Source organism: Python bivittatus, unplaced genomic scaffold (genome assembly GCF_059951505.1).
Source record: "Python bivittatus isolate LINGU-HERP-01145 unplaced genomic scaffold, Pbiv_v1 ctg000220_np1212, whole genome shotgun sequence".
Taxonomy (NCBI): Eukaryota; Metazoa; Chordata; class Lepidosauria; order Squamata; family Pythonidae; genus Python; species Python bivittatus.
This window is the reverse complement of record NW_028277048.1, coordinates 24,838,400-24,866,284: the sequence shown is the minus strand read 5'-3', so window position 1 is coordinate 24,866,284 and position 27,885 is coordinate 24,838,400. Positions and strand designations below refer to the sequence as shown.

Genomic DNA, 27,885 nt, shown 5'->3' with positions numbered 1-27,885 from the left:
TTACTGAAGAAGTTTCAGAAAAAAGAAAGATGTTTATAAAGGCTCAAAGTCTTGCCAGATCAATACAACTTCAATATTTCATGCATATTCCAGATACGTTCTGCATTAATCATCAAATTCAGATTCACAAATTTGATAATCCCTTGAATGCTACTGTATCTTTAAAATCTGCAGATAGACAAGCTTGATTGTGTTTCATTTTACGGAATCTGCCCAGAAGAAGTCAGAAATTGCCTGTGGTAAAAGCCTCAGTTTAAAAGTCTATATGTCAGTATTTTTTTTTTTTCTGGACTCCTATTTGTGTTTGTTTTGCTTATTTCAAGATAGTGGGCCTAGGCATACCACCAACTCTATTGCTTATTTTTATTACGCCATCCCTTTTGGGAAGTTGTCAACTTCTTTGATTTTTCTTTTTCTTTTCCTTCCTCCTTTGCATATATATTTTTTTCTTTTTAAAGATTCCTTTTAATCTTTTTATAATGTCACTTCCTTGTTTTTTAATTTTTATGCACATAATCATGTTTTTCTTTTTCTTCTTTAAGTACATATTCTATATAGATATAAAAGAATGGTATTTGAACGTTAAGTTGAGTCTTTATGGAGGTTCTACATCTGTGAGCAATACTAGAAAATATGTTAAATATGTTAAATATTTAAATATAGAAGTTTATTATTAGATATTTGCTAAACAGTACAGGTCATAAAATGAATTGGCATTGGGAGAATATTGATAATTGGGCCAAAATAAAATTTATGGATGAGGTTAGTCAGTTTAAATGTAAAGAGTTACAAGAATGCAAGAAACAAAATGTAATCTTAGCATATTTAAAATCGTTAAGGGCAGATATTGCTTATCTACAAGAGACTTGCCTAATGGAACAGGATAAATCTCTATTAATGAAAGATTGGGTGGGACAGGTTTACCTCACAGAGACTTCAGCTAAAGCTAAAGGTGTGGCCATTCTGGTTTGAAAAGGATTCCCGATTGATGTACAACAAGTTATAACTGGTGCAAATGGGCATTATTTAATTTTGTGGGCCAAAATAGCAGAGACTGCAATAGCTATGGTTAATGTTTATGAACCAAATTTAGATTCTTCTACTACGTTTTATGAATGTTTTCAACACTTGAATGAGTGTATTTATGATAAATTGATAATAGGAGGAGATTTTAATGAACTATTGGATCCTGAGCTTGATAGAAATACACTGGCATGGAAAAAAACAATAATTAGTGAGGGAAACAATTATGGAAGAATTGAATTTAGTAGACCCCTGGCATTTGATATATCCAACTAAAAGAGAATACACATTTTATTCAAATGTGCATCAGAATTTTTTTTAGGCTTGATTATTTCTTAATATTGTCGACTTTATTTCATCAAATTCAAGAATGTACCATTGATGTTTGTTATGTATCTGATCATAGTGCAACCACCTTGAAATGTATGTTTCAGAAACCGGTCAAGGTATCAAGAAATTGGTATCTTAATGTTTCCCTATTGAATGATAAAGAATTTGTAGAACAAATGCGGGTAGAGACCTTACAATATTTTGATTTGAATTCAGAAACATCAAGTGCCCAAATTTTTGAATGGGAAGCATATGAAGTATACATTCTAGATAGAATTATTGCTTATGGATCAAACAAAAATAAGATTAAAAATAAAAGGGAAAATCATTTGAAAGATGAACTGAAACGTTTATGGGCACAGATGGTTAGATGCTCATCTACAGTTTTGTACAGAGAAATACAGAAAAAGAAATATGAATTAACTACTATAATATCACAACATATAGAATTTATGCTAACATGCTTATAACAGAGATACTGGGAGAATGGTGAAAGACCTAGTAAGATCTTGGCTAATTGTTTAAAGCAAAAAAAAAAAAAAAGAAAGATAGGGCAATGATTCCAATCATTGGAGGTGAAAGAGATGAAATGTATAAAACTTCAATGGATATTGTCAATTTTTAAAATTTTATTCAGAATTATATAGTAAACTAGAGGATGAATTGAATGAAGATATAGAGGCTTTTAAAAATAAAATTAACCTACCACATTTAGATGATACACAAAAAAACCCTTATTTGCTCCACTATGAGAGCTAGATTAAACAAATAATTTTAAAAATGGCAAGTGGTAAAACATCAGGATTAGATGGATTCCCTTTTTAGTGGTATAAAACATTTATAGATTTTTGGTGCCAAAACTTTGTCAAGTATATGAAGAGATATTTGATAAGGGAATTTTATCACCGGCATTTAATCAGGCTTATATTGCAGTTATACCAAAAGCAGGTCAAGATCATACTCAGTGTGCTAATTATTGTCCAATCTCATTGATTAATGTCAACACAAAGATTTTAACACCAGTGTTAGCAAATACATTACAGCAAGTGATATAGTATGTTATTAAGAATGATCGAGCATGGTTAATAAAAACTAGGCAAGCAGCAGACAACATTAGGTTAGTTGTAGATTTAATAGACTTAAATAAAAACAAAGATCAATCTGTAATTTTGTCATTTGATGCTGAAAAAGCCTTTGACAAAATACATAAACAGTATATTTTTGCCGTACTAAATAGATTTGGATTTCCTTTGGAATTTATAAAATGGGTTCAGATATTATATGAGTTGCCCACATCTAAAGTGAAGGTTAATGGTATGTTTTCTCCTACTTTTCCACTATTTAGAGGAGCTAGATAAGGATGTCCACTTTTATCCTTGCTTCTTAACATTTGTGTGGAACCCTTGGCTTGTGCTATTAGACAACACAGGGAGATCTACGGAGTAGTACACAACTCAGCTGAACACAAATTGGTTTTATTTGCAGATGACATTCTTTGGTTTATTTCTAAACCTCACACTACTATTCCAGTGTTGATGCAAAGAATAGATGCCCTTAGTAAAATAGCAGGTAACTCTATTAACTGGTCCAAATCAGAATTGATGCCAATAGGTGAAAATTTGGTTACCCATTCATTTAAGGAATAGCAATTCCATATTTGTACCAAATCTATTAAATATTTAGGTATGTTAGGTAGGATATAACTCAGCAACATCTATAAATAAAATATAGAGAGAAGTTTCTTCAGATATCGATAGATAGGAGTCATTAAATCTCACCCTTTGAGGAAAGGTGAACACTCTCAAAATGAATATTATTCCCAGACTAATTTATATTCTGAGAGGAATTCCAGTTTTTATATCTGGAAAATATTTCCAGAAAATAAATTCTTTGTTTAGAAAATTTCTATGGGGTTCTTCAGTTCTGAGAATCTCTTTACAGAAAATGCAATTATCAGTTAGCGAGGGAGGATTCGGTCTTCCAAATCTGGAGCTATATCATCATGCTTACCTAAGTTCAAGTATTAAATACTGGAAGCCAACAAGTGCTGTTAATTTTCTGTTTTGGGCAACTTTGGAATATACATATATAACACCTTTGGTCAGATGGACAGTATTAGAATCTAAATATACTAAAACTCTAATATCTCTGGAAACAATTTTGTCAGTTAGAAAGCTATAGAACGTAATGTCTAATAAAAAAAAGATTTGACCCTTTTTCCCCATGCCAAATTGACTTTATGGGGAAACCCAACTTTAAAAATTGGGGAAAAGATGGTGATCTGGAAAAATTGGATGGAAATGAGGATACTGACTTCAAACCAACTGATAGATGATGAAGATGAATTTTTAATGTACTCTGTCTTAAGAGATTAATATCATCATTCAGATGTAACCCAATGGGAATATTTACAACTACAACATTTGTTAACAACATTGTTTGGACCAGCAGCATTTTCAGTTTCTGAGACACCTGAGATATTAGAACAACTTGTTAAATCCTTTTTAAAAAAATACGATTAGTTTTTATAGATATTTGTTATCAATAAATCAATTTGATATGTAGATGTTAAGAGATGAGTGGAATAAAGAATTAGAGGTTTCTGTATTGCCTAGACAATGGGAGAGTGTCTTAATTTCTATACCGAAAATGTCAGTGGGCCTTAAACTACGACTTATACAGCAAAAAATATTTAGAATTTATTGGACTCCATTACATCTGTATGGAAAAGGATTGTCAAAAACAGCATTTTGTTGGAGATGTAATAAGGACAATGCCTCTTTAAAGCATATGTTTCTAAAGTTTTAGAGAAAGTAGTGGACTATATAAATACGGTTGTGTGACAAAAGCTAAAATTTTCAGAGGATAATATTCTTTTGAACTATATAACTAGTACATGGAATTTGACATCTGGACAATGTAAATGGATTCTCTGTGCCCTTACTATGGCCAAAAGACTGATACTGCAACATTTGAAAGATAAATGTATGGTTCCATTTATTAATGGATTGAAGATCTGATTGCACTTGCCACTTATTAGTGGATTGCCTATAGACGTAGACTTTGTATGGACAAGTACAATGAAATATGGGTCTCATTTATATAAAATACAGTAGGCTAAAAAAAACCATGATAGTCATATAAATCTATTAGAAATATATATGTACTTGAATAATATTTGTATTAGAGAAGTATATATAGAATTGAAATTGTTTATTGTTATAATGACATATTAAAACTTTTTTTCTCTTTGTTGTATTTTTTTTCACTTTTTTGTTAAACCACTTTTATGTATTTTTTTCTTCTTTTTGTAATTAAAAATAATAATTAAAAAATCTTACGTTTGCACTATTCTTCTGCCTACTCCTCTCCAGGAGATGCAGCTGACTAGAATAATTAATTCACTTCCTAGTTTTGATTATGCTAATTACATATCTGGAAAAGGTTTTCTGATTAATAAGAAAGTCCCTGTACAGACCAAGGTGGGTTGGTTGAAAGGGCCCTGGGATCTGTTAAATCATGCCTTAGTACTAAAGAGTGGGAGTGGCTGCAATTAGAGAAAGTCATAATTAGAGATGAACCATAATAAGGAGCACTTTTAAAGAATATTTTCAGCAACCCTAAAAGGCCTTACTTTTATTGTTTTGGGACAATGTTGGTAATTACTTTGAAAATGTATGAAAATATTAATGTACTGAGGAAGTAGCGCCTTCATTCTGAATGTAGTTTATTATGCTTCAATGATACTTCCAAGGAGCTAGAGTTGTTTAGCTACATAGCACAGACCAGATGGAGTACATATTACCATATGAATTACCATTATTATTCTGGGAGGGCATGGTGGAAATTATAATAAAACAAGTGGAAGCCAACAATTTGGAAAAAGCTAACATGTAATGATATGATTCGCTTCAGTTTTTTAAGGAACGTTCATATGATTTCAGCATTTCTTTCACTTACAGGTGGTTCAATTGGAGCTTAGTTATGTCATCATGTCACCAACTTGGGCTGTTTATTAGCTGCCATGAAGTCAAGTATATGATACCAGTTTTGCCAGGTTTACTCACATGAAGAAGGTAATACAGCAAAATGGTGTAGAAACAGCAACAGAAACAGTAGCAAAATACTAGGTTAAAGGATTGGGTTGTTTTGAAAAACAGGGGAATGAATGTCCTTGCCCAAAAGCATTGCTTTCAGCCTGAACATTAAAAAGAAGGAACATTTGGTGGTGTCTGATTTAAAGTGCTATGTAATCGCAATTTGAATTTATTTAAAGAATTATGTATATCAAAAGGTAACAAATAAGATACCAGCTGGCATGATATCCATTCTACATTTAGAATAGTTTTAATTATTGTATTGATTTTTATGAGAGTTTATTTTATTGTTTTATCAAATAGCTTTTAATGAAGATTGCTTCATATTCTTTTGTACATTGCTCTGAGTTCCTATGAGAGGAAAGGTGGTATATATGTGCATATGTGTGGATATTCCTCCTCATCCTCATCCTCATCCTCATCCTCATCCTCATCATCTAAAGAATTGAAAACCTACAAGTTAATTCCACAGCTGAATATATTATGCTGATTAACATATGGAGTATTCTCATATTGATTCACCTAGTGCAATATTGGCTTTGATTGCAACAATAATCCTAATGCTGCTACCAGAGATTTTTAGAACTGGAGGCCCAGCTGCTGAACTGGGATCTTCTGCATGTAAATCTTGTGCTTTATGACTCAGTCTGACTCTTGTTTCCTGCTTACTTATTAAACAGAAACAGTTGACCTGGTTAAAATTCTGGACCTTGGTGTTTGCTGTGAGAATACATGTTCATGAGTTGGCAATAGCTCTCTCCACCTTAGAGACTGCAAAAGGAGCTGTCCAACACTATTAGCAGTCAGCTGACCACGCGTAGAGTAGGACGGAAGCTGAGCAGAGGATTATTAGGCTATCCAGAGTTTCAGTACAGCATCTGGTTGACCCCCTTTATTGATGTACTAGTATGTCCTAATGTGTCTATACTTACTGTCAATAGTCATTCCCCCCCGCCCCTTCTTGCTTCAGACTGAATCTTAAGTTCAGGGGGATGAACCTTATTTCAGGAATATTTCCGTTACTACTTTGAATACAAAGCAGTGATCCTGGAGAATGCAAAATTGGGAGATGAGTCCAACTGAGGAATATTAGCTTTTTGATTCTGCAGTTCCCTTGCATCTATTAAAGTCTTTCAGTTGTCCTCTATATTCCAGATTCACTCTGGAGACCGCCCTAAAGAAGATATCTAATCCAGTTGGGTTCTGCAGGTATTAACATAGGCTGCCTGTTGTTACACAAGTAGATATGGCAGGCCAGCCCACCATTTACATACCAAAATAGTGTGGACATTAGGAGTGTGCTCTCATCTTCCAAAGGTCTCAATAATCCCTTCTAAGACGGTGAATGGTTTTTAAATTTTTAAATGTTTTCCTTTTTGCACCTGCTATGGACTCTGGTCCTTAACTTCCCTCCTGATTTGTCCTTCCTTCTTACCAGGCATATGCACCATACGACAGTTGCAGTTCTCCACCAAGTAGCGGGTTTCACAGTCTATGCGGCAAGCGGTGATGCTGTAGGTATCATAGAATTCAGACTCCACTGTCATTGACTTGCAGTCACCCCAGGGTGGGGGAAGGTAGATAAGCTGAACAAAAGGGGATAGAATGAGAAAGTCAGTATCTCCCTACTCTTTTCTAGGACAAAAAGAAGAGCTCCATTTGGCCCATAATGATTATATCACACGTATAGACTCAGTAGAGTTTACAAATGAAATAGGGCAGCAATAAATACACAAAGAGGTAAATGATACACCAATAGCTAACTAACCATTTGACCTCAGCCTGGATCCCTTGATTAGATCTCCAGGGATGTTTCAATCTAAAGCATTCCTCTCAAAGGAGAATGGAAGAAAAAGCATTGCCTGGACACTTCTGTTTTTTCCTTGCTCCAATTTACATTCACTAATTATCCTGCTTTTCTTCTAGGATCTCAAGGCAGCATACATAACACCTCCTCCAATTTTTATTCATAGTAATAGCCTTGTGAGGTAGGTTGTGCTGAGAAATACTGAGTCATTCAGTGGGCTTCCATGGCTGGGAGTGGATTTGAACCTGGGTGCTCCTGGTCCTAGCCCAGTGCCTTAAAACCATTCTGTCTCTCTAGTATGGATACCAGAAGATATCTTAAATGGAGTAAATGTGTCTTCATCTTACCCGCTGCTCTTGGCAGGACACAAATGTTTGGAAGCCAGGTGCCACCCCAAATCCCAGCTGGTCAATGAAGGGTGGCTCATCCTGGCTGTGGATCTGCACTTTAATTCCAGCTTCAAAGGAGGTCTCATCTGTGGCACAGAGAAATAGAAATCATGGTAAGAGCAACTGAGGTGGGCCCTTTCTCTTATTGCGACACCCTTCAATCCTCAGGGAAACCAAGAGATGTAACCTGGCAGACAAGGAGGAGCATAATGCTGAAGTCACAGGGGCATGTAGGGCAGGTCCTCTCACAACACACCTGCCATAATTTCCCCTATGTTAGGGATTAACAATCTTTCTGGGCCAGTGGGTGCAATTAGACTTTTGGGAGAGTGTTTTGGGTGTTTTCACAAAATGACTGCAGAATTGGTGAAATCAGTTACAGACATTTATTTATCAGCAAACAGATGAGTGTGCAGACTGAATTTTCCTCTAGACTTACCTTTTATCATTTTTCTGGGCAGCTGGGCATGCTTCCAAACAAAACACTGGGCTCCAATCCCCCTCCCTGTTTTCATTGTCTGAGGAAGCCCAGAGGCATTCTGATCAATAAAGATGATGCTAGAAATTGAGGTTTTCCTTTGGAGCATGCCAGTTTTCCATGTATTTTTTTAAATTAAAAAATACTTTTGAAGGGCATTGTTTTGATACACAATTTTACACTCTCTCATAATGTGTGGGCATGCATGTGATAGTGCACTCTATCTTATTTACAAAGGATTAACTTGCTTTGTAAAGAGCACAGCATTTCTTTCCCCCACCTTATCTCTTTGTTGAATGCCTGATTGCCTTCTAAGAGAGCACAGCATTCCCCCACCCCATTTCCTTTAGAAGCAATTAGCCAAATGCCTGTAGCCATAAATTAATTCCGTACCAGGCTGGTGTTAGGCTGGTGTCCGGAGAAAGAAGTTTGAAATTCCAAAGAAGAGATAAGAAGAAGAAAAAAAGTTAAACTTAGATTCACCTCTTTAGGCCCACCTTTACTTTTCCCTGGGTCATCCCAAAATTCCCTTGTATGGATATGAGGGGATGTACTCTGAATATGCCTATAAAATCTTTGTTGCTCACTTTGCAAGGTGTGGTTCTGGGCAACACTCCTTGAGCCATCCAGAAGGTTTCCTTGGCCAATAAAACCTCTGTTAATTAAAAGTCTCATCTCAAGTCTTCTTATTTGGCTTTATTGAAACTTGGGAAATAAAAGGTGCCATACACTTTAAAATATTTAGTTCAAGCAGAATGGGGAGGCTGGTATATACCAAGAGAGATGTTCTTGGCAGCACGTTGTTCTCCCCTCCCACTCCTTGATCTATTATGCAGCAGTTTTAGGGCTGTGATTGACCTGACCAGAGTCAAAACTCCCCAAGACTCACAAAAACCAGTCTCCCTCCCTGTTAACTGCAACCCAGATACACATCCAGGGATACTAATAGCATTTTTTTGTTAAGCCCAGGCAGAACTCATACACCTCTGGACATTACCCCAGAAACTGAAAGCCAGCTAGGAATGCAAACACCCTTTCCACATGGCCTCTTGATGACCTTTGATTAGGGACTCAGGCTTCATCCCCGCCTTCAGTTTGGACAACATATTTGTCCCTGAACAGAACAATATGCTATTTCTAGATAAGAGGCAGCTCCCTGCTTGGCATTGCTAAGCTGGTTGCTATGGTGAGTAGGCCAGGACTGAAGAGGGGGAGGCTGAGTAAGGTGTGGGTGCCAGGGAGTTGCGCAGGTCTAGAAAATGAAGGAACGGAGGGAGACCTGGAAGATGGGAGGGGGGTTCAGCAGATTGAGGCTGACTAGGCCTGAGCAGTGCAGAGCCACGCACAAGGGATTCTGCCATGGAGAAACTGATGCAGGGATAGGAAAGCAGGAAGAGCTTTTACCTGTCTCTCCCCAGACTGGAAGGTATTCATCCTGTTGAATGTCCAGCATGATCTCCAAGCCATTGCCGGTCCCCCCCTTCATGGTGAGTAGGGGTGGCCTGTCAGACTGGCCAGAATTGAAGGTGTAGCACTTTCCATAGCGTGTGAAAACCTGCGGAGGAGAAAAGGCAGGGTTAGGGTAGGAGCCTGACGCTTCCTCTGAGGCCAGACAGCCCTCCTAGCCATGACAGCCGAGAGCAAGCCAGAAGAGCAGGGCACAACCACAGCACTGTCACATCGTGCCTCTCAGCGAGTGTAATAAAGGGTCTCCCCTCTTTGGGCCTGGTGGACATGTCTGGAATTTGGGAATGCGTTGTGGCACTCTTGCAAAATGGCTGCTGGGGGAGAGGCTTGCCCAGTCCCAAAGTAGTTGCCACAAAGCAGCAGTTTACCAGAATGTTATCAGCCACTCCTTTCAACCCCTATTTCTTCAGGAAACATTAGAAAGCTTCTGAGGCCCATTTCGGACATGCCTATGGTGACCATATGTTCTTTATTATAAAGGACAGTCCTTTATTTCAGAAAACTGTCCTTTAGATTTATTTATTTTTCAAAAATTCACTTTTGTCCTTTATTTTGGTCATTTAACTTTTACTGTTCAGATGGTACCAGTCTTTCACATTCATGTGAAAAATATGGAAATTGAATTGCCTTTTTGAAATAAATTTATATATACTGTTTGATTTTAGATATTTATATTAGAATATACATTTTTGTAAAGTTTTTCTTGGTTCTGGTCTTGAATTTTCCTTTGTAAAGCAAAGTTGGAGACATAAACAATTAATTTTTTTATCCTTACAAACCTCTTTCAGATTTGCCCCTTTTTCAGGTTTGTCCTGTAATTTTTTCCAAGAAAATATGGTCACTGTAGGCATGCCTGGAAATAAAGATAATGTTGGGGCCCACTTCTTTCCTTCGCAGTATGCCGTTGCCAGCTTCCCATTTAAAAAACTATAATTTTTTTAAAATGTCGAATCAGCTGAAGCAGGGAGCAAAGGAGGAGATGCCTGGGAGCACATTGGCACCCTGGGGATTCTCCCTCCTCCCTCTCCCAGTTCTTCATCCCTTGTAGCCAGTCAGCTCCACTATGAATAATGGCCAGTGGGAAACATTTGAGAATCAAAGCCACAGGTTGCTGAAAACTGATATCCATTTGCTTGTTAGGCGTAGGGAATGTGCTGGATTGGAAGAGAAAAAGTGGCATGTATAGAAGGAGCAGACGGCACTGATTTGTTTTAAAACTCTGGAGGCCAACTATCTGATCATGAATTCTCCTAAGGAAATGTAGCCCCAGTGGTGGTGGTAGATTCTTCAGTATGAACCACAACAAGAACAACAACAATAAAGCACAGTGAAAGTGAGCACGTACAAGCTCCGATGGGCGTATTCACTAGTTGTCCCCTCCACTAAAGGACAGCCTCTGCCATGCTGGCATTTACACTCATCTGTTGCTGGGTAATTGTCAGGCCTAGCCCAAGGAACTCCAAGAGACAATGCAAAATCAATTCAGCTATGTTTATTAGCTACAACCTCTAGCAAGAATCTTCCCAGACTGAAACCCCAGGTCCCAAGTCAGCCAGCCACAACAGTGTGAATTCCTCAGGGAGGTGCCAGTCTCATCCTCTTGTGGTTCCCATGCTCCTGCGGTGAGCTAAGAAAATGCTTATCTCCCTGAGCCTGGCCTTCATAATTCCATCTGAACAGTAATTCATCTTTTACAGGTGCCCAAATAATGGTCCCTGCCAGGCAATTCATATAACAAATAGCCTAAGGAATAACATTTGGCAACTGCTACCCAAGGAATGCTCAAAATGTTTTTAGACACATCCAAGTACTTCTGTCTCTGCACTGTTGGCATATTTGAGCCAAATTCTTAAATGAATAAAATTAAGACACAGACTGGGACAGACCATCCTGCATAAAGTGACTAAGGAACTATGCAAGGTCTCTTTCCTCACCACTCACCCCCTCCTGTACATGCACAGTCTGTCTATTTATCTGTATATGTCTGTCATCATTTACTTTTTCCTTCTGTCCAGTTCTACACTCCCTCGTAGGTATGAAGTATGTCATCTAAAGAAGATGGAATGCCTCCAGGTGTCTTCCAGTTTGGGGCTGCCTTTCATGTTCTCACAGTTGGTATGTGCAATCACTGCCCTCAGATTGGTAAGATCTTGGTAACTACAAGTTCTTGTTCTTCCATTATGGTGGTTGGGTTTATTCCTCTGAGCTCTTGCTGATGATCCAACTATGATTCAAGTAACCATTTGTGGAATGGTGCGTTTATAGTCGACCAGACGTTGTGCAGGCCCTAAACTCCCCTTTTGCTTATGCCTATAAATGTCCACTATCAGCCAACTGATCTTTGTTTTGCCTGCTCCATTTACAAAGTCACAAATTTTATTTGCTCGATTTAAGGAGATTCACAATGAGATTTGCAGTGAGAATTCCTGATGTACAATTCTGTACATCAAACGTTCATCTTCATGCTTTCTATAGCCAGTGCTATATCATGATGGAGTTATTGCCTATACTTTAATATCAGTAAGTCTGAATGATAAAAAGTTAAGTTGTACAACAGTTCTTCCTATAATGAACACAGTTAACTTTGGATAGATAAATGCATTGCGAACTCAGGGGAGGACAACAGAGTTTTCTAAAAATGAAGGGACATTTATTTATATTATTACTATTAAGCAGACCATGATGTGGGCATTTGATTTTATGCAATATCTGACTTTAAGGTACAGTTTGCTGGCTGTGCGGCATGACAGACAAAGAGAATTAATTCAACTAACTAAATCCTCTTTTTTGTACTTTTCAGGTTACCTCCCTGCAGAGTTGGCTAATGCTTTAAATATACTGAGGTCTTAGGAAATAGTGAGTTGCACTATTTTGTGTGTGCATGCATGTGTGTGCATGTGTCAGGTTGTGTTTGATTTTAGAATCCAACAATTCCAGCACTCCTACTTTCCTTATCCTTGGCATTAACCATTAAACCCCACTTCCTTGTTCTTGGGCTGAGGATAGAAAGCAAGTATTGATAGTTACTAAGATTCCTGAAAATGACATAAAGACTCAGGTGATTTATACTCACTCTGTCCTCTTATTAATGCCCATTTAGAAAGCTGCAATTTTGGTAGTAGGATCTTTCTCCACACAAATGCTAACCCCTGGATTTCCAGCAAATAAAATCTAGTATCTTTTCATCCCCTCAGAGACCCTGTGCCCTGCACAGGTCAGCTGGCATTGATAAAATATATATTACATTTGCATACCAAGTATACATTGGAGCTTCTTGATTTGTTAATCCCAAATTAGCATATATCATGCAGAGCAGTAAATAATAAAAAGCCACGGTGTATTTTCAGCTATTTAGGAAAACATGCATTGTACATTGGAATTGTAAATTATGGTGCAGTTATGAATTATTTATGAATGATAGCAAATATTTAAATTAATCATTTAATTATTAATAATCATTGAATTAACTGCTAGCTAGTGATTGCTGCATTTTTGAAAAGTATTTTGCTATTATTTTTTCATTATGTTTTTAGGATAACCAGTATAGATAAAGGTTTTCTTTCTTAACGAGGGTCAAGTATAACTTCTGTAAAAGTTAACGTTATGAAAAATGAGATTTCCCAGGCAGACAGCATCTCAAAGAGACGTTTGCTTTGGCTCTGAATATATATGTCACGTCATGCTCAATCGGCATTGCTCTCTAGTAAGGGCATTTAGGACTGCAGCCTCAATTATAATGAAAAGGCAGTTTATTTCAAAAGGGGTTGTTGCTTTTCCTTCAGCTATTATATTTGCTGAAAAATGGAAGGCTGTGAAAAGAAGTTACAGTTCCATATGCTACTTGGGGGGAGGGGTTTGCCTCCATATTGTTTTATATTTTAACTTGGGGAAGAACTCTGGCTTGCCCTTTGCCTGTTGCTGTACAAGATTGTGGCTTGGGAGTAGGTAGGTAGTGTGATAGCAGAAGCTCCTTGTGCAGGAAGGGTCTCTATGTCCTGGGACAGAGCAAAGGAGAAATGCTGGGGGCGGAGCGGGGGGACTGTAAGGGCCAAGATCGGTGAGGACTGAGCAGAGCTGTGGTTTGTTTAAAGCTTTTTTTCTCACCTTTCTCTTGTTCAGCCTTCTCACTGTCATTTTGTTTGCTTAGGTTGTTTGGTCACCTGCTCAGATCACTGCAGTGGTTAGGGTTATGTTTTCCTTTCTGTTTTGAGGCTTTATTTTCATTTTCTTTATTCACTGAAGCTGCTGCTTCACCCGATTTGGTCTCTTGATGGAGTCCAAGATTTGCTTTACTCATTTGGGGGAGTTCCTCTCTCTCTCTCTCTGTCGGACAGCCAACAGCTTCCTGCTACAAAAGTCTGAGAGTAGGGCCAGAGCCAACAGCTTGGGGTGACCAGAGGAGGTGAACTCCATAGGAATCATTCTCTGTTTCCTGGGGAGAAGAAACAGGATGATGTGGAAGAAGAAGGGTGAGAAAGGAATTAAGTAACATGGCAGTGGCATCTGGAGACTAAACATGATAGACAAACACTATGAAGATGTTCTAAGAAACTATGCAGAGGGCATAGCATATTTGTTTTCCTGCCTGAGATTTGCATGAACTACAGCAAGGGCAAGTTAAAATAACTCTGTTAGAAAGCATAGACAAGATGATTCAAGGCAGCCTGTAAAGACCACAAAGAGGATGAAAAGTTTTTAGTGAGAGACAGGACAGGAGAAGCTAATGACATTTCCTATGCTGAAAGAAAAGAACAGGAATGGGAAACAGTATGATATATTTAGGCCATAGTTCACTCATGGCCTAAATACAAAAACACAGTCTAAATAAATACAGTGAAATACATTTTTAAACCAGACAGCAAAAATACTCAGATACAATATTTAATGCATCACAATTTCAAATGACTAATTTTTCATTGGCAAATTATGAAACTCTGTTTAGATGGGGAATGTTGGGCATCTCTCTATTCTGTGGCTGTTGTACCACAATCAGAGATTCAGGCCTGCTAAAGGGACTGGTGTATGAAGCAGTGACAGGTCTCACCAGGTTCTCCTTCCCTTGTGGTCATCTAGCTTTGCTTTAGAACAAGCCAGAATTGCCTGTGACCTTGGGGCTTGGGGAGCTATGGTTTGTTTTAGCTGTAGCTCTATTCAAGTCTTCCAGTCTTCTATGTAATTATAATCTTTGTCTGTTTTGTCAATCAATCTCCCCCATAGCCCTCCAGAATTTGGAGAGTGAACATCTGCAGCAGGAAACTGCTATATTTGTCTAGGATCCATGTACAATTTAGAACAGTAATATTCCAGGTTTCTACAATGTGTATGAAGTCTACATCAGGAAGCCTACTATAAGTTCACCATTCAATCTTATCAGTATACTACAATCCCTTTCTCTCTGTTGCTCCATTAAATTGTCATCCACCTCTTCAGTCGAAGGTTGAATGTTCTTGAAGGATGCAAGCAAAATACATTCTGAAACATAAATAACTTTGTAGATTTCTATTCATTTTGCCTATTGCATTCTGCTTCCAAATTTCAGGATTAGAAAGGAATTGGGATTCTAGTTCTTGCTTAGAAGTAGAGAAAGTAACGACACTGAAGTGTGATAGAAGAATAGCAAAGGCAGCTAGCCAGTGTATAGCTAAGGTGGCAGAGGCCCAAGATATTATATATAAGCTCCAGATGTCTGTTGCTTGAAAGGCATGTTGAGCCATAATTTACCAGCCACTGGCTGCAAGTTCTCAAGACTTTTGTTCACATCTGAATGAAATACACATTTGTTGAAATTCCTAAGGTACCAATTTCTATACCACATTCCTTTTTTAAAATAACTTTATTAATTTTTTTTAAAAAGACCAGTAAAAACTAATAAGAGCTAATATTAAGAAAAAGAAGAAGAAGGAGAAAAAAGAAATTGGGAAAAAAGAGAATAGTAAAGATCAAGGATGCAGGAAAAAAAGAAAAGACAAAAGAAAAAAAAAGGATTAACTTCCCACCCTCTTTGCAACAGATATAAGTAACAATTTACATTAAACTCTTGCTCTAAATTAATAACATAACTTCCATTATTTCTATTAAGCCATATTATTTCTAATCAAATCCATACAACATAATTTCATTTTTTTCTGTTTCCCACAAAGAGTTCAAAAAATCTTTCCAGTTCTATATATACCACATTCCAACTTCTATGATAGCAGAATGAAACAGCAGACACAAAAAGGACTTAAAACGCTTACAGCTCTGACCCTTTCCTTCCCACTGGATTAATCAAAATGAGAAAGAACCATGGCTCAAAAAAGAAGCAAAATTATTATTATATCCCTAAGTTTCTGATACCACTTCTCTTTCTTGCTGTATCCTCAAGCGAACAGGCTAAATTCTTTTTCTTTTACATCTAAGGTCACCCAATTGTAGACCCAGGACTGCATACAGTCCCAAGCTGCTGCTTTTGTAAGTCCCACTCAGAACACCATTACTGAGAATTAAAGGCATTATTTTCTGTCATTTTGAGGCAGAAAACACACAACTGGAAACCCTAGAAATAAATTTAACATAGGTGTTTTTTTTTAATTCCCAAACTTTTTGCCTTTGAGTTGAGCTTGATTTCTGGTGACCACATGGATACAACTATGCAATTTTTTTGGCAACAGAATGCAAGTGGTTGGCCATCTGCCTATTTCCAGGATCTGGTTGTGACTTCCCAGCCTAGCCTACAGCCTTGTTATTCCCTGATAGTTGGCATTCCAAACTATTGGCCTGAACCTGCTTAATTATTAGTCTAGATAAGGTCAGTGGGAGGCTGCCATCTGCTCAGACTTTCCCTAAAATCTGACTCCATCCATTACATGCATGACCCCACATACCTGCATCATTGCCACTACAGCCCTTACCTCTTCCCCAAAATTAAAAATGACCCCTGGAGACCAATGATTGCCTTATACCAACACTTAAGCAGTCTGCTGAAATAGTAACTTCACAATTGCAGGACCCAACAATTCTCTACTGTCCTCACCAAGAGTCCCCTTTCCCCATCCTGACTTACAGTGGTGAAGTTGTGGGGGCCACAGCGCTCACCCTGAAAGTGGCAGGAGAGCAGCATTTCCTCAAGCTGGTGGCCCAACCTGTCCAGCAAACACTGTGTGGATTGCTCCTGTGATGGCAAGGGGGGCAGATAATGGGAGAAGTCCAGCAGGTTCCCCAACCAGAGCCACAGGGTTCCACAGAAGGGTCTGCACAGCAGGCACTGGTTGCAAGTTTTTGTTGAGGAGACCAAGCCAGTAGCCATCAAGATGGAGATCCGCTTGACTCATACAATGCAGCAGCACTGGGTGGTTGTTGCAGAGGGTGACAGCAGGGAAGGTTAGGTGGGGGGAATAGAGGATATGCAGGGGTGTGAACAGGCCGGGAAAGCAAATAGCAGATGTGGTTGAATGACCAGGTCAACAGCAAGGCCATGGAAGTCAGGATAGCCATCAGCCAAAAGGCACGGTGCGGGCAGGATAGGTGCACTGAGAAGACCTGGCAGACTCCGTGGAACTTGGTTTGCTCCAGGGAAAAGCGAGATGGGTCTACAACACAGCCACTCCTGCTGCTTTCCATGCTAGCAATTGGAGAGTTGGAGAAGCCAGCCTGGGTTGGAGGATGTATCCGTTTAACAAGCTGTATTCTCCTCATCATCTGAGGTCAGATTCTGCTGCTTCCTCATCTCTGTCTCAGCTTGCATCTCAGTGGCTTTGGCTGGTACTGCAAAGAGGTGGGGATGCTGTGAGAGTTGGCTGAAGTTTCCTTGGGCAGCAGCTTCAAGAATCAGCAGCCTCTCCTGGTTACAAGGAGACTGTGTGTCTAGGGAACTGTCTGCCTCAGTCACCCAGAGAGCCACCTAGAACATGCCAGAGCCAAGCCAGGCAGGAGGAAAGCAGGCAATAAAAGGAGATGCAGGGAAAAGAAAAGGGGAGGGGGGGGAGAGAGAGAGAGAGGGAGAGGAGAAATGGGGGTGTACAGAGCTGATCTAGAGGCATCATCTTAATCAGCTTGATTAAGAGGAGGAAAACGTAACAGAATAATGGGGAAAAGCACAGAAATTAAAGTGGTGAAGGCCACAAGGGAGAGAGAGAGAAGGAGAAAGACAGAAAGACAGTACAGAGCAAGAGAGACAGCACGTAGTTATTTGGAAGGAAATGGTGCCTGACTGGCAGCAAAATAAACTCAAGTGAAGTTCTGCCCTCATGCTGCCAGTTCCGTTGATTGAAAAACATATGTTAAGCCACCAATGAATGTTCTTTATCCAACATCTATGAGCAATATCTACTCAGTTCTCCCTCATGCTGTTGCCTTGCACTAGTTAGCCTCTACAGCATGCCTTGGATGGGTGTAAATATTTTATTTTGCTTTCCTTCTTTCTGTGCATGCACATACCCCTACAACCTCTTTTGTCTTAAAATGTGTAGATAAGGAGGAGGTGGGAATGATAAGAGGATTGGACCATAAACTTGCATAACCCAAGATTGATTTTAGACATCTGGGCATCAGGAAAACACCAGAAAGATTCTCCCAATGGAAGGCTAGGTGTCTTTATTCAGAAGTAAGTCCTATTTTGTCCAATGGGGGCTACTGACTGGTGTTACACCTTCAGCAAATACTTAAAATCACAGAAGTTCTCCACTCTTAAGAGTCTCAGCAACATCAGAGCCTGAATGTAAAGTATATCAAAACTATTTTACAATTTTAAAAATATGAGCGAGAAGGAGCTTTTGATCCAGAGACAAAGCTGTTCTTGGTCACCTGGACAGGAAAGTGTTGATTTATCCTCTTCTGACTAGAAGGCAGGGCTCAAATGTTTTGCCTTCCAGCTGTATCTAATCTCTGCTCCACTGCCTTAGCTTCACCTTCAGCAGCAGAGGAAGGCTTCCCATCAGCTCCATTTTAGGCTGAGGGATTAGAAGACAGAGGGAGAGAGAAAGAGAAACGTTTAGCAAGACAAAATGTAGAAACCAAAGAGAGATGACATAAATGCTCATGTCAGGATGGTGAACAGGGACAAAGAGACTGGCTCCTTTGTTCACAGCATATGGCCACGTGGAAGCATGGAGTGGTGGGGAAGCAGCAGAGGAGAAGACAGCTGGACAAGGAGGCTCTATCTAGGTTCTCTTCCCAGAACAAGCAAGTGCAGCAAACTGACAGCTCCTTTTCTGTCCATCCCCTTTTTCTCCCCAGCAGACTCGCTGAGCAGCACCAGCTACACAGAGCCTAGGAAGACCAGTTGGGATGAGTGTGAATGCCCTATCCGTTCCCCCTCAGAAGCAGTAGAGTGATGTCCAGCCACAGTTCAGCCCTGCACTGAGGAGCTCAGGGACGAGGCTGAAGAGGAGGCCTGGGCAGGTTAAGGGATGGGTAGCTCCAACTGGGGTGCCTCCACCCCACCCACCTCCTGCAGCAGACAGCCTTGAGCCAACTCAGACTCCTACAGTGTGGGTGTGAGATATTTTTGGGATGCTGGGAAAGTAATGAGAGGAAGGTTAGCTGTAAGAGAGGAGTATTTCATCTTATAAACAGCAACTGCAAAAAGCCTGGGAAGGAGATTCAAATTGTTCAAAGATACTTTGTCTTAATGAGCTCTCTAATAAATGAGGACTGGAAGTTACTATGGCACGTTCTAAGAATCTAAGCCCTGGACTTTGGTACAAAGAGAGCTACTACCAATAGCACTAAAAGGTGCGAGGGGAGGGGGCACCAAGTATCATCCCCACCACATCTACGCTGGGTTTGAGATTGCCTCTATCTGATTTTTTTGCTAAAATATCAGTAAGCGATAGTTAGAACCAAGAAAGAACCAAAGCTTGCCCTCTCTGTTTTATCTTCTATCCTGGAATATGTGGAATGGACAGCTGCAACCAGTGCTGATGGCTCTGTCATGACTCTCTAAATCAGTCATTCCAAGGGCAGGTGGTCTCACAGCACTTTGATGGAGCATAAAGCTTTCACTAAGGTGGGTGAATAAGACAACATTACTAGCTATCAGGATTGATGTAAACTGTGCCTTGTGTACTGGGAGGTGGAACAGTACTCTAGAGCCAGCACTGTGGGCAAGACTTGTGGAAGGAAGAAGCTGTTTGGGAGGTCCACTGATCCCATCCTAGACAAGAAGTAGTCCCTGGCATCAGCACAAAAGAAGGAGAGCAGCAGGAGATAAACATCTTTATCTTCAGGAATTAAACTTCTAGTTCCTTTTGAGTGAGAAGCAGGCAAGGAGTTAAACTTTGGGTTCTTAGGACATATATCAAAGACACTAGCAGTTGGAGCAGATGGGGGAAAGTTTCAACAGAAATACTCCTTAAATTGATGCCATTGCCTCCCAGGAAAATGGATGCTTGCAGGGTTTGTTTGGGTTTTTTTTTTTGCACATCTGAGAGCTTATTGGTAAAGACAGATGGGTGCTGGAGACAGTCTGAATGAGCTATGCATTGAAATTCAAAGCAAGACCAGGGGACAAATTCTTACCATTTCCCATCTTAAGGAGCAGGGAGAAACAACAAAGGATGAAGGAAACAATAGACCATGTAGAGGAAATTAGTAATGACAGAAAGGAGCCAACTCAGGAAAGAAAATATGGCCCATGGTCTATTTTTTTCATGGTACCAAAGGAGAATGGGTCTTAGAACCCTACACAGAACCTTCAGGCCTTTAAACAAGTTCATCAGAATTCATCATTCATCATTCAGGATGGAGACCGTGAGGCCCATCATACCAGGCATCCAGATAACTTCTATAGATCTATCAGATGCTTACATGCACATCTCTGCCAGACAAACACACCAGAGTCTCCTCAGAGTCAAGTATGGACAAGAGCAGCAGCAGTTTGGAGCTCTCCCCTTTGGTGTAGGTTTTCAGCACTCTTAAGTGTTTACCCAAAAGATTGCAAGTCTGATAGAACACCTGAACACTTAGGGTGTCCATATTTCTGCTTATCTGGATGACTTGCTTCTCCAAGTATTTTCAAGGGAGAGGACAATGAACAGCAAGCATAAGCCTTGATATTCCAGTCCTGAGAAATCACAGGTTTATAATCACAGGTTTCTGAACTCAGAAAAAAAGCTCCCTCCCTCCAGACAGATCTGTAACAACACAGAAGAGGCCGAAGCTTTATTTTTGCACTTTTTGCATTACAATACTCTTTGATCTTACCCCCAATTCTCTTTCTATATACTTCAAATGTGTATGACCATGCACATCAAATGGCTGCTTTTGCGCATACTTAAACACATTAGTTAAGTCCTAGCCACAGCATTCACACAGCGTATTAAGCTCATTTAGGTTTAACCTTGGTTAGTTTTTCTATGGCTTAGTATTTTGTAAAGAATCCAGTCTGTTTGATTACTTTGTGGTTCAATATATTGTGCAAACCCAGAAAATGAGTCAGTTCAGTAATTAAGTTAAGTGTGTTGGACAAATACGCCAAAAGAGAATAATGCTTAAGGCCTTTGAGGAAACAGAGCTGTTTACAAAAGCTTATACTATAATAAATCAGTTAAGACTTTTAAGGCATCTCGGGACTCTATTACTGCTTTTGTTACAGAAAAATACCATCCGGCCTTCACTCTGAGAATTGCTACCATAAATCTAGGGCACTCCTGGGGTTCAAGGACATGCAGTCTGAAGCCCAGGATGGGGTCTGTGAATGGAAAAGATGCAGCCAATACTTAAAAAAAAATATTATAAAAGCAATCATTTGTTTTTACAGTAAGAAATGATCTCTTGCAGAAGCAGTGAGTTTTCAAGTTGTCCTTCTAGCAAGCTTTTTCATCCGGAACACTTCTATGTTCCTCTTTACTTTTCTTCCACTTTCAAACTTACTCTAGAGAATTTCTCAGTAAGCATATGTAACATTTACTATAAATCATTACAAATGTTACCTGTTTAACACAGTGCGATACAAAATATGATCTAAAACATCATAGTAGCAAAGTTATTCCAGAAAATATCTGGAAGACACCAGATTACCCACTTATGTGCACACAGACTAACTGCCTCCCATCCTACAGTATTTAAGGCCACACAATCCTGACTGCAACGTTCTATAAGCCGGAAATCTTTCTTGATTGGCAATGATTGGCATGTCATAGTGGTGGGAGCAATCTTGTTTTTTCGGAACTACTCTTGATTGAGCCATGACCACTGTTGGCATACAAAGTGCCCTTGTGCAGAATCCCGCTTACTTCCCACCTTCAAAAGTTTTTTTTTTAAGATTCACAATTTATTAAATATAATTACATAACAAAAGCTATGCAAGGGCCTGCTGAGTCACAGGTATAGGTCTTGGCCAAGTGTGCATATGCAAAGTCAGCATGCCTGAATTGTTGATACTGTATTTCTTTTCTTTCTCTCTTTTTACTTGCAACTGGTGCTCCCTCCCTCATGTGCCACCCCATGCGGTGCACAATTTGCACACTGAGTTGTGGTCATCCTGGATTGAGCCACTGTTCAGCATTGTAAGAACCAGCTGAAAGTCCATAGCTGTCCCAGGGTTCTTGGTAGAGTAAGTAAAAGGGTCTCCTAGCCAGATGCTATGCAGAAAAACAACATGTCTGACCTAGCCAAAACTTCCTAAATTCTAATATTTAGGTTGGCAGCCCACCACCCCTTTTAATACTGGTCTGATCTGCAGCCAGGAGCAGATGATGGTGGCTTACTTCCTGCCAGAACAAGCATTGTCTGCTGATTTTGCAGACTTAGCAACTTGTCAAGGACACAACATAACAGTGCTGAGCTCGACAAAATGAAACAATGTTAAAGGTCAACATACCCTTGAATCAAGCTTGGCTCCCAGTGAAGGCACGCAGGCACTTTTCTTGGTCATGTTACAGTTTGCCACTGCATTTTTTCAACTTCCCAGTCTAGTCTGTATGTGTTAATATGGGGGGGAAATATTTAAGAAAGGGAAGAGCTCTTTGTGAGACATGGCCGATCACAGTGCAAAATTATGGGGAGGGGGGCAGGTAGAACTTTAATGAAATGTACGAGCTTTGTCCTCTGACTACCTTGGGGTAAGTTCAGTCAAATCATGTTTGACAGCGTTTTTAAAAAATATGGTCCAAGGGGCAAGCACAGACACTAAGGTTGGGCTCCCTTTATAGGTGTCTGGGGGAGCAGGGGGCACAGTCATGAAACTTACGTCACAATGCAAACTCTGCTTCTTACATACTTGTGTGCAACATCATAATGCAAGTATGAAAGTATAGAGTTTGCCTAGTGACAACACAATGAATTTTTCATTATTTTGGCATTGTTAGGAATGGGTGCCTTTGGCTTCCTCTACTGTACTCTCATCCTCTGTAATTGAAGCACCAGTAGAGTTCATGTTTTTGAGCATGAAACTGAGCAAACTCAGGGAGGCAGTGAAAGACAGGAAGGCCTGGCGCAATATGGTTCATGGGGTCATGAAGAGTCAGACACGACTTAACGACTGAACAACAACAGAGAGTTCATGTTTTGGATGAGGAAGGCCTCAAGCCCAGTGCTTGGCATATTCACTTAGAAAGGGAAGGGATCGGAGCAGGGAAGAGACAAGACACTTCTCTGCCTGAATCCCTGGGATGCTACTGCCAATCGGGAAGGCAAAACTACGATGATAGATGAAGAAGTCCACAGGCTCAAGATCCAACAGTTTTTGAAATTCTCAAACTTTGGTAGATGCGGCTTTTTCTTCCCTTGGCATCAAGGGTGTCATGTCAAATGATTAGCAATGGGCTGTCTAAGCACAGATGGAAGTGGAAGAAGGCATGAAAATTCTTTACTTGGTAATCTCAAAAGCAGGGAAGGACATATTTCCTGTTGGGTGACTAGAATCATGTTTGTTGTGAGAGAAGAGAGTGATTAATGCTGCACAGTGTGGTGAGGTCACTCTCCCTCCGGTCTTCCCTGCATGCTCTCCCCACCACTAGCCACTCTCAGCATCTCTTCCATGGGGTCAAGCTGCGGTTCTTATGAGGGCCACCTTAGTGAACATGACCAGGCTTCTCTGAGCAGATCCTTCCCTGGCACTCTGCTCTGTATCATCTTGTCACCCTCCATAGTAGCCAAGTTCAGTTGTGTCAAACTAAGTTTTTCACAATAATACTCCCCAATTTAACAAGGCACACTTGCAAGCCCCCTCCAGCACACCCCTGCCCAGTGTTATGTTTTTCACTGACCTGAAATACCTATAATATATAAAGCCATCATGTGGTTTGTTGGATTTGGACTTAGCATGATGTACAAGCTAAACCATTATGGTTGCTAAGCATGTCTTATGGCTTAGCTCAGGTAACAGCTTCAAAAATTAACAAATTACCATTTCCAGGCCCAATTCAAAATGCTCACTATAGTCTATGAAATCTACATAACCTCCATTTGGACATCTGGGGGGGAAAAAAACCCAACCCACAAATGCCTGAGTTTTATGATCACTGGGAGAGGCAATTCTTACCAGCAGCTAACCTCAGAAGTGTGTTTAGAAGCAGCTGAAGCTGACTTGTTATAAATTCAGTACAATTCACTTTTACTGGTTTTATGAGTGGGTACTGTAATAAACCAGGTTTGTTTTACCATGATTTATGAACCATGACTAAACTTTAACAGACTGGGTTCATATATAGCCCAATGTCTGGGATTCTCCATGTGATGCCAGTGGGAATTTTCCTGGGACCCCACCAGACCCACTCTCCATTCTACTTTTTAAATATTAAAAGATCATTTTAATTATAAACAACATTTAAAAAGAAGGAACATGCTACAAAATGAAATGCTTGCTGCCAGAGTAATTTTATTTCCACAAATATCCTACATCTTCACTAAACCCCAGTGATGTTTTTAGAAAATAAACACAGAGAGTGATTGCAACCGAAGTGATTGCTTTACTCGTCAATGTGCCCACCTGCTCAGAACAAGACAAAGAAAAGCTGAAGTTTGGCAACGCAATCCTCAAAGGCAGGACAGAGAAAGTGATACGAAGCAGCCTTACCAGCTTGACTTCTAGTACAGTAAACTAGTACTTTGATGACTGGTCACTCTCACTGTGGAAAGACTCTGGCTTGCATTTTCTTTGAGTAGTCCGGACCAGCTGTTAAAATGCCAGATGTCCAGGAAAGGGGGTGGAGTTTGGGTGCTTTCGAGTCAGTCTTGACTCCTGGTGACTGCCTGGACAAGCCCCTGCAGTTTTCTTGGCAGATTTCAGAAGTGGTTTGCCATTGCCTGCTTCCTAGGGCAGAGACAGAGGGACTGGCCCAAGGCCACCAAAAATGTAGGGACTCCAAACAGGTTACCCACTTACATACTAGCAAAGAAAGGTTTACCCAAAACATGCATGCACTGATTTACGTGTAATGGGGTACATTCAGAAATGATTACATTAATGTAAATAAAAATAGAAGATACTTCACACAGAGAAGCCGGGTGAGATGTGTGGCTGATTACGCTATGGTCCAGGCACTTTCTGCAGATCAACAGCCTCAAATATCCTCCCTGCTCTCTCTTCTTTTGATTTTTTCCTGCTAAACCTGGACTGAGCAGCCCTTTAAAGAGCATCTCCAAATAGAACACTGTCCTGTGATAGCTCTGCAAAGAGGTCATTGCTCTGTATTATGGCTCTGTATGCTTAACAAGTGATTAGGAAAAAGTGCTTGGCACAACATCTCTCTTCTAAAAGTAATCATGGCTTTTTTTTTTTCAGGCATCTGCATGAGTCTGAAAAAAAGGGGGCTGCTTTAACAGTCACAGTAACAACACGGCTGCTTTAGTAAGTTGACCATGCATTTGCTCAGGTTCATGTGGAGGCTTGAAAAAAAAGTGGGTGCTATAATGAACAGTTGAGAGTGCTTGTGGAAATCTGCAAGCTCTTCTTTGAAAAATGGCTGAAGATGCAGAACCTTATTCTGTCTAAAGCAGGTCACAGGGCCACCCTACCACTCAATCGGGATTTCTATTTACTATTCACCCACAAACATGCACCCTTCCTTACCATTTTTCTACTACTGTAGTGCTGGGTTTGTTAGATGTTGCTGCCACCTACTGATCAGACAGTTCATATTATTTATTCTGCAAATTCTGGATGAAAAAAGAAAATGGACTGCAGGGTACAAGAATGTAGTGGGGGCAATAAGTGATCTTTTACATAAAATTTTATTTTTACTTGGGAAAATCCTTTCAGGGACATATCTGACACCCAAGGCTTAATTCAGGTGGCAGGATCAGTGTATGAAAAACTGAATGAAGACATTTATTATTTTTGTTACTTATATAATAAGAATTGAAATAAATTGGGGAAATCAAACAAGCAAATGATCCTAATTAACTAAATAGACCTCTAAAGAATTTAATTTGATTTTTCCCATTCTGGATGCTGCTATTTTAGAGAAAACAAGGTGTAAGAGTACTTAATTTGGCAAGATGACATTTTACATTTTGGACTGAAAATATACTAACAACGCTTATGAATCATGTTCAGTCTGGTAATCCTGAGAATTACAGTCTCAGTAATCAACAAGAATACCAGTTGAATAAAACTGGCCTGTGTTTGTGCATACATCTGCGTGAATATGTGGATAGCAGCTGCCTCTGGCATTACGCAAACAGCAAAATTCTTGCTCGATCAGATGACTTAATCTAACATCCTGACTTCTACAGTGACTAAATATTCCTGAGATGTTCTATATTTTACATTTAAAACATCTCAGGAACATTTTGTTGGTCACTGTAGGAGTCAGGATGTTAGATTAAGTCATCTGATTGAGCAAGGCTTTTGTTTGATTGCAGCTATTTCCCAAAGCTATCTTTGAACATGATGGTTTAATAAAACCTTAGTGGTTGACAATTTATCCTTTATGGGTATCTAATTCCCTTAAATCCATCTAGCTGCCATCTCAGTCTATTATGTCACAGTTCCACAGTTACATTCCTATTAAATTCCAGAGTTTGATAGGACTATTCATGTTCCAAACCACCTCTTCTGAATTATTCTTCCACAGGTCCATAGTCTAACTATGTCTTGTTTGAAAAAGTCCCTTTTTTAGTTTTGATTCCAGGTTTGGACCTCTCTTGGCAGGCATAGGCAGTGTCTTGGGTGTGTGTGTGTGTGTGTGTGTGTGTGTTTGTATGTCTTACGCTTATTTTCATCATGATGTAGCCAAGGTGTACAGTAAATGTGCAGCTCCTGACTTTCACTGTGTAATTATCAGACCAATTTTGTGAATTAAACTGATTATTCAAATCAGAACTGATCCTTACACCCCTCTCATGTTCCTGTTGTGATTAGATTGGGCTTCTTTATATTTAATTTTAGTCCCATTTTTTTCACTGTGCTCCTTGACTTTTATTACTATACAGTAGCTTGCAGATCCTTTGCATTTTTGGCTATCAGTGTAGTATCATCAGCATAGCACAGGTTATTGATATTACTTCTTCCAGTTTTAAAACCATGCTCATTTTCTTCCCATCCAACTTTCCTTAATATGTATTCAGCATATAGGCTAAATAAATAAGGGGAGAGGATACAGCTTTGTTGCACTCCTTTGTCAACCTGGAGCCAGCCTGTTTTGCCATGTTCTGTTCATACTGTGGCTTCCTGACTTGTGCATAGATTTTGCATGAGGACAACGAGATGTTCTGGGATTCCCACTTTTCTAAGCACATTCCACAACTTGACACGATCCATACAATCAAAGATCTTTCTATAATCAATAAAGCACACAGAGACTTCTTTTTGGTATTCTTTGGTTTCTCAATTATCTAGTGTATATCAGCAATAATGTATCCTGTTCCTTGGTGTTTTCTAAAGCCAGTTTGAACATCTGGCATATCCTTTTCCATGTAGAGCTCTAATCTGTGTTGGATGATCCTAAGCATTATTTTGCTAGCATGTGATATTAAAGAAATTGTACAATAGTTTGCACACTCTGTTAAGTCTCCTTTTTTTTTTGGTATTGGAATGCAGATTGATCTCTTCCAATCTGTTGGCCACTGTGCGTTTTCCAGATTTGCTGGCATAGCTTGATTAGAACCTTTACTAATTCTTCTTCTGTTGCTTGCCATACTTCTGTAGATAGTCCATCAATTCCTGTAGCCTTCTGACTTGGTAAGGACTTCATGTTTTAGTACTATAAATTCTTGTAAATAGGGAATATCTTCTAATATCTTCTTGGATGTTGACATCTCTACTGTACAGTATTTTAGTAAAGTATACTCCTTGCATCTTTCTTTGATCTTCTTTGAGTCAGCTACTATTTGTTCCTTGGCATCCTTTAGCACACCAGCTCAATGTTGGAA

General features: G+C 39.6%; 1 protein-coding gene across 2 annotated transcripts in view; it reads right to left on the bottom strand.

Moving 5' to 3' along the window:
• ASIC1 (acid sensing ion channel subunit 1) overlaps positions 1–27,885 on the bottom strand; it is a 176,493-nt gene that overhangs the window by 15,538 nt on the left and 133,070 nt on the right. For both annotated transcript variants that reach the window (XM_088138169.1, XM_007432606.3), the window contains 3 exons: positions 9,529–9,679; positions 7,605–7,732; positions 6,886–7,036 (listed from right to left, as the gene is read on the bottom strand). In XM_088138169.1, coding sequence (XP_087994295.1) covers positions 6,886–7,036; positions 7,605–7,732; positions 9,529–9,679 — 430 coding nt within the window. The remainder of the gene's footprint in view (positions 1–6,885; positions 7,037–7,604; positions 7,733–9,528; positions 9,680–27,885) is intronic.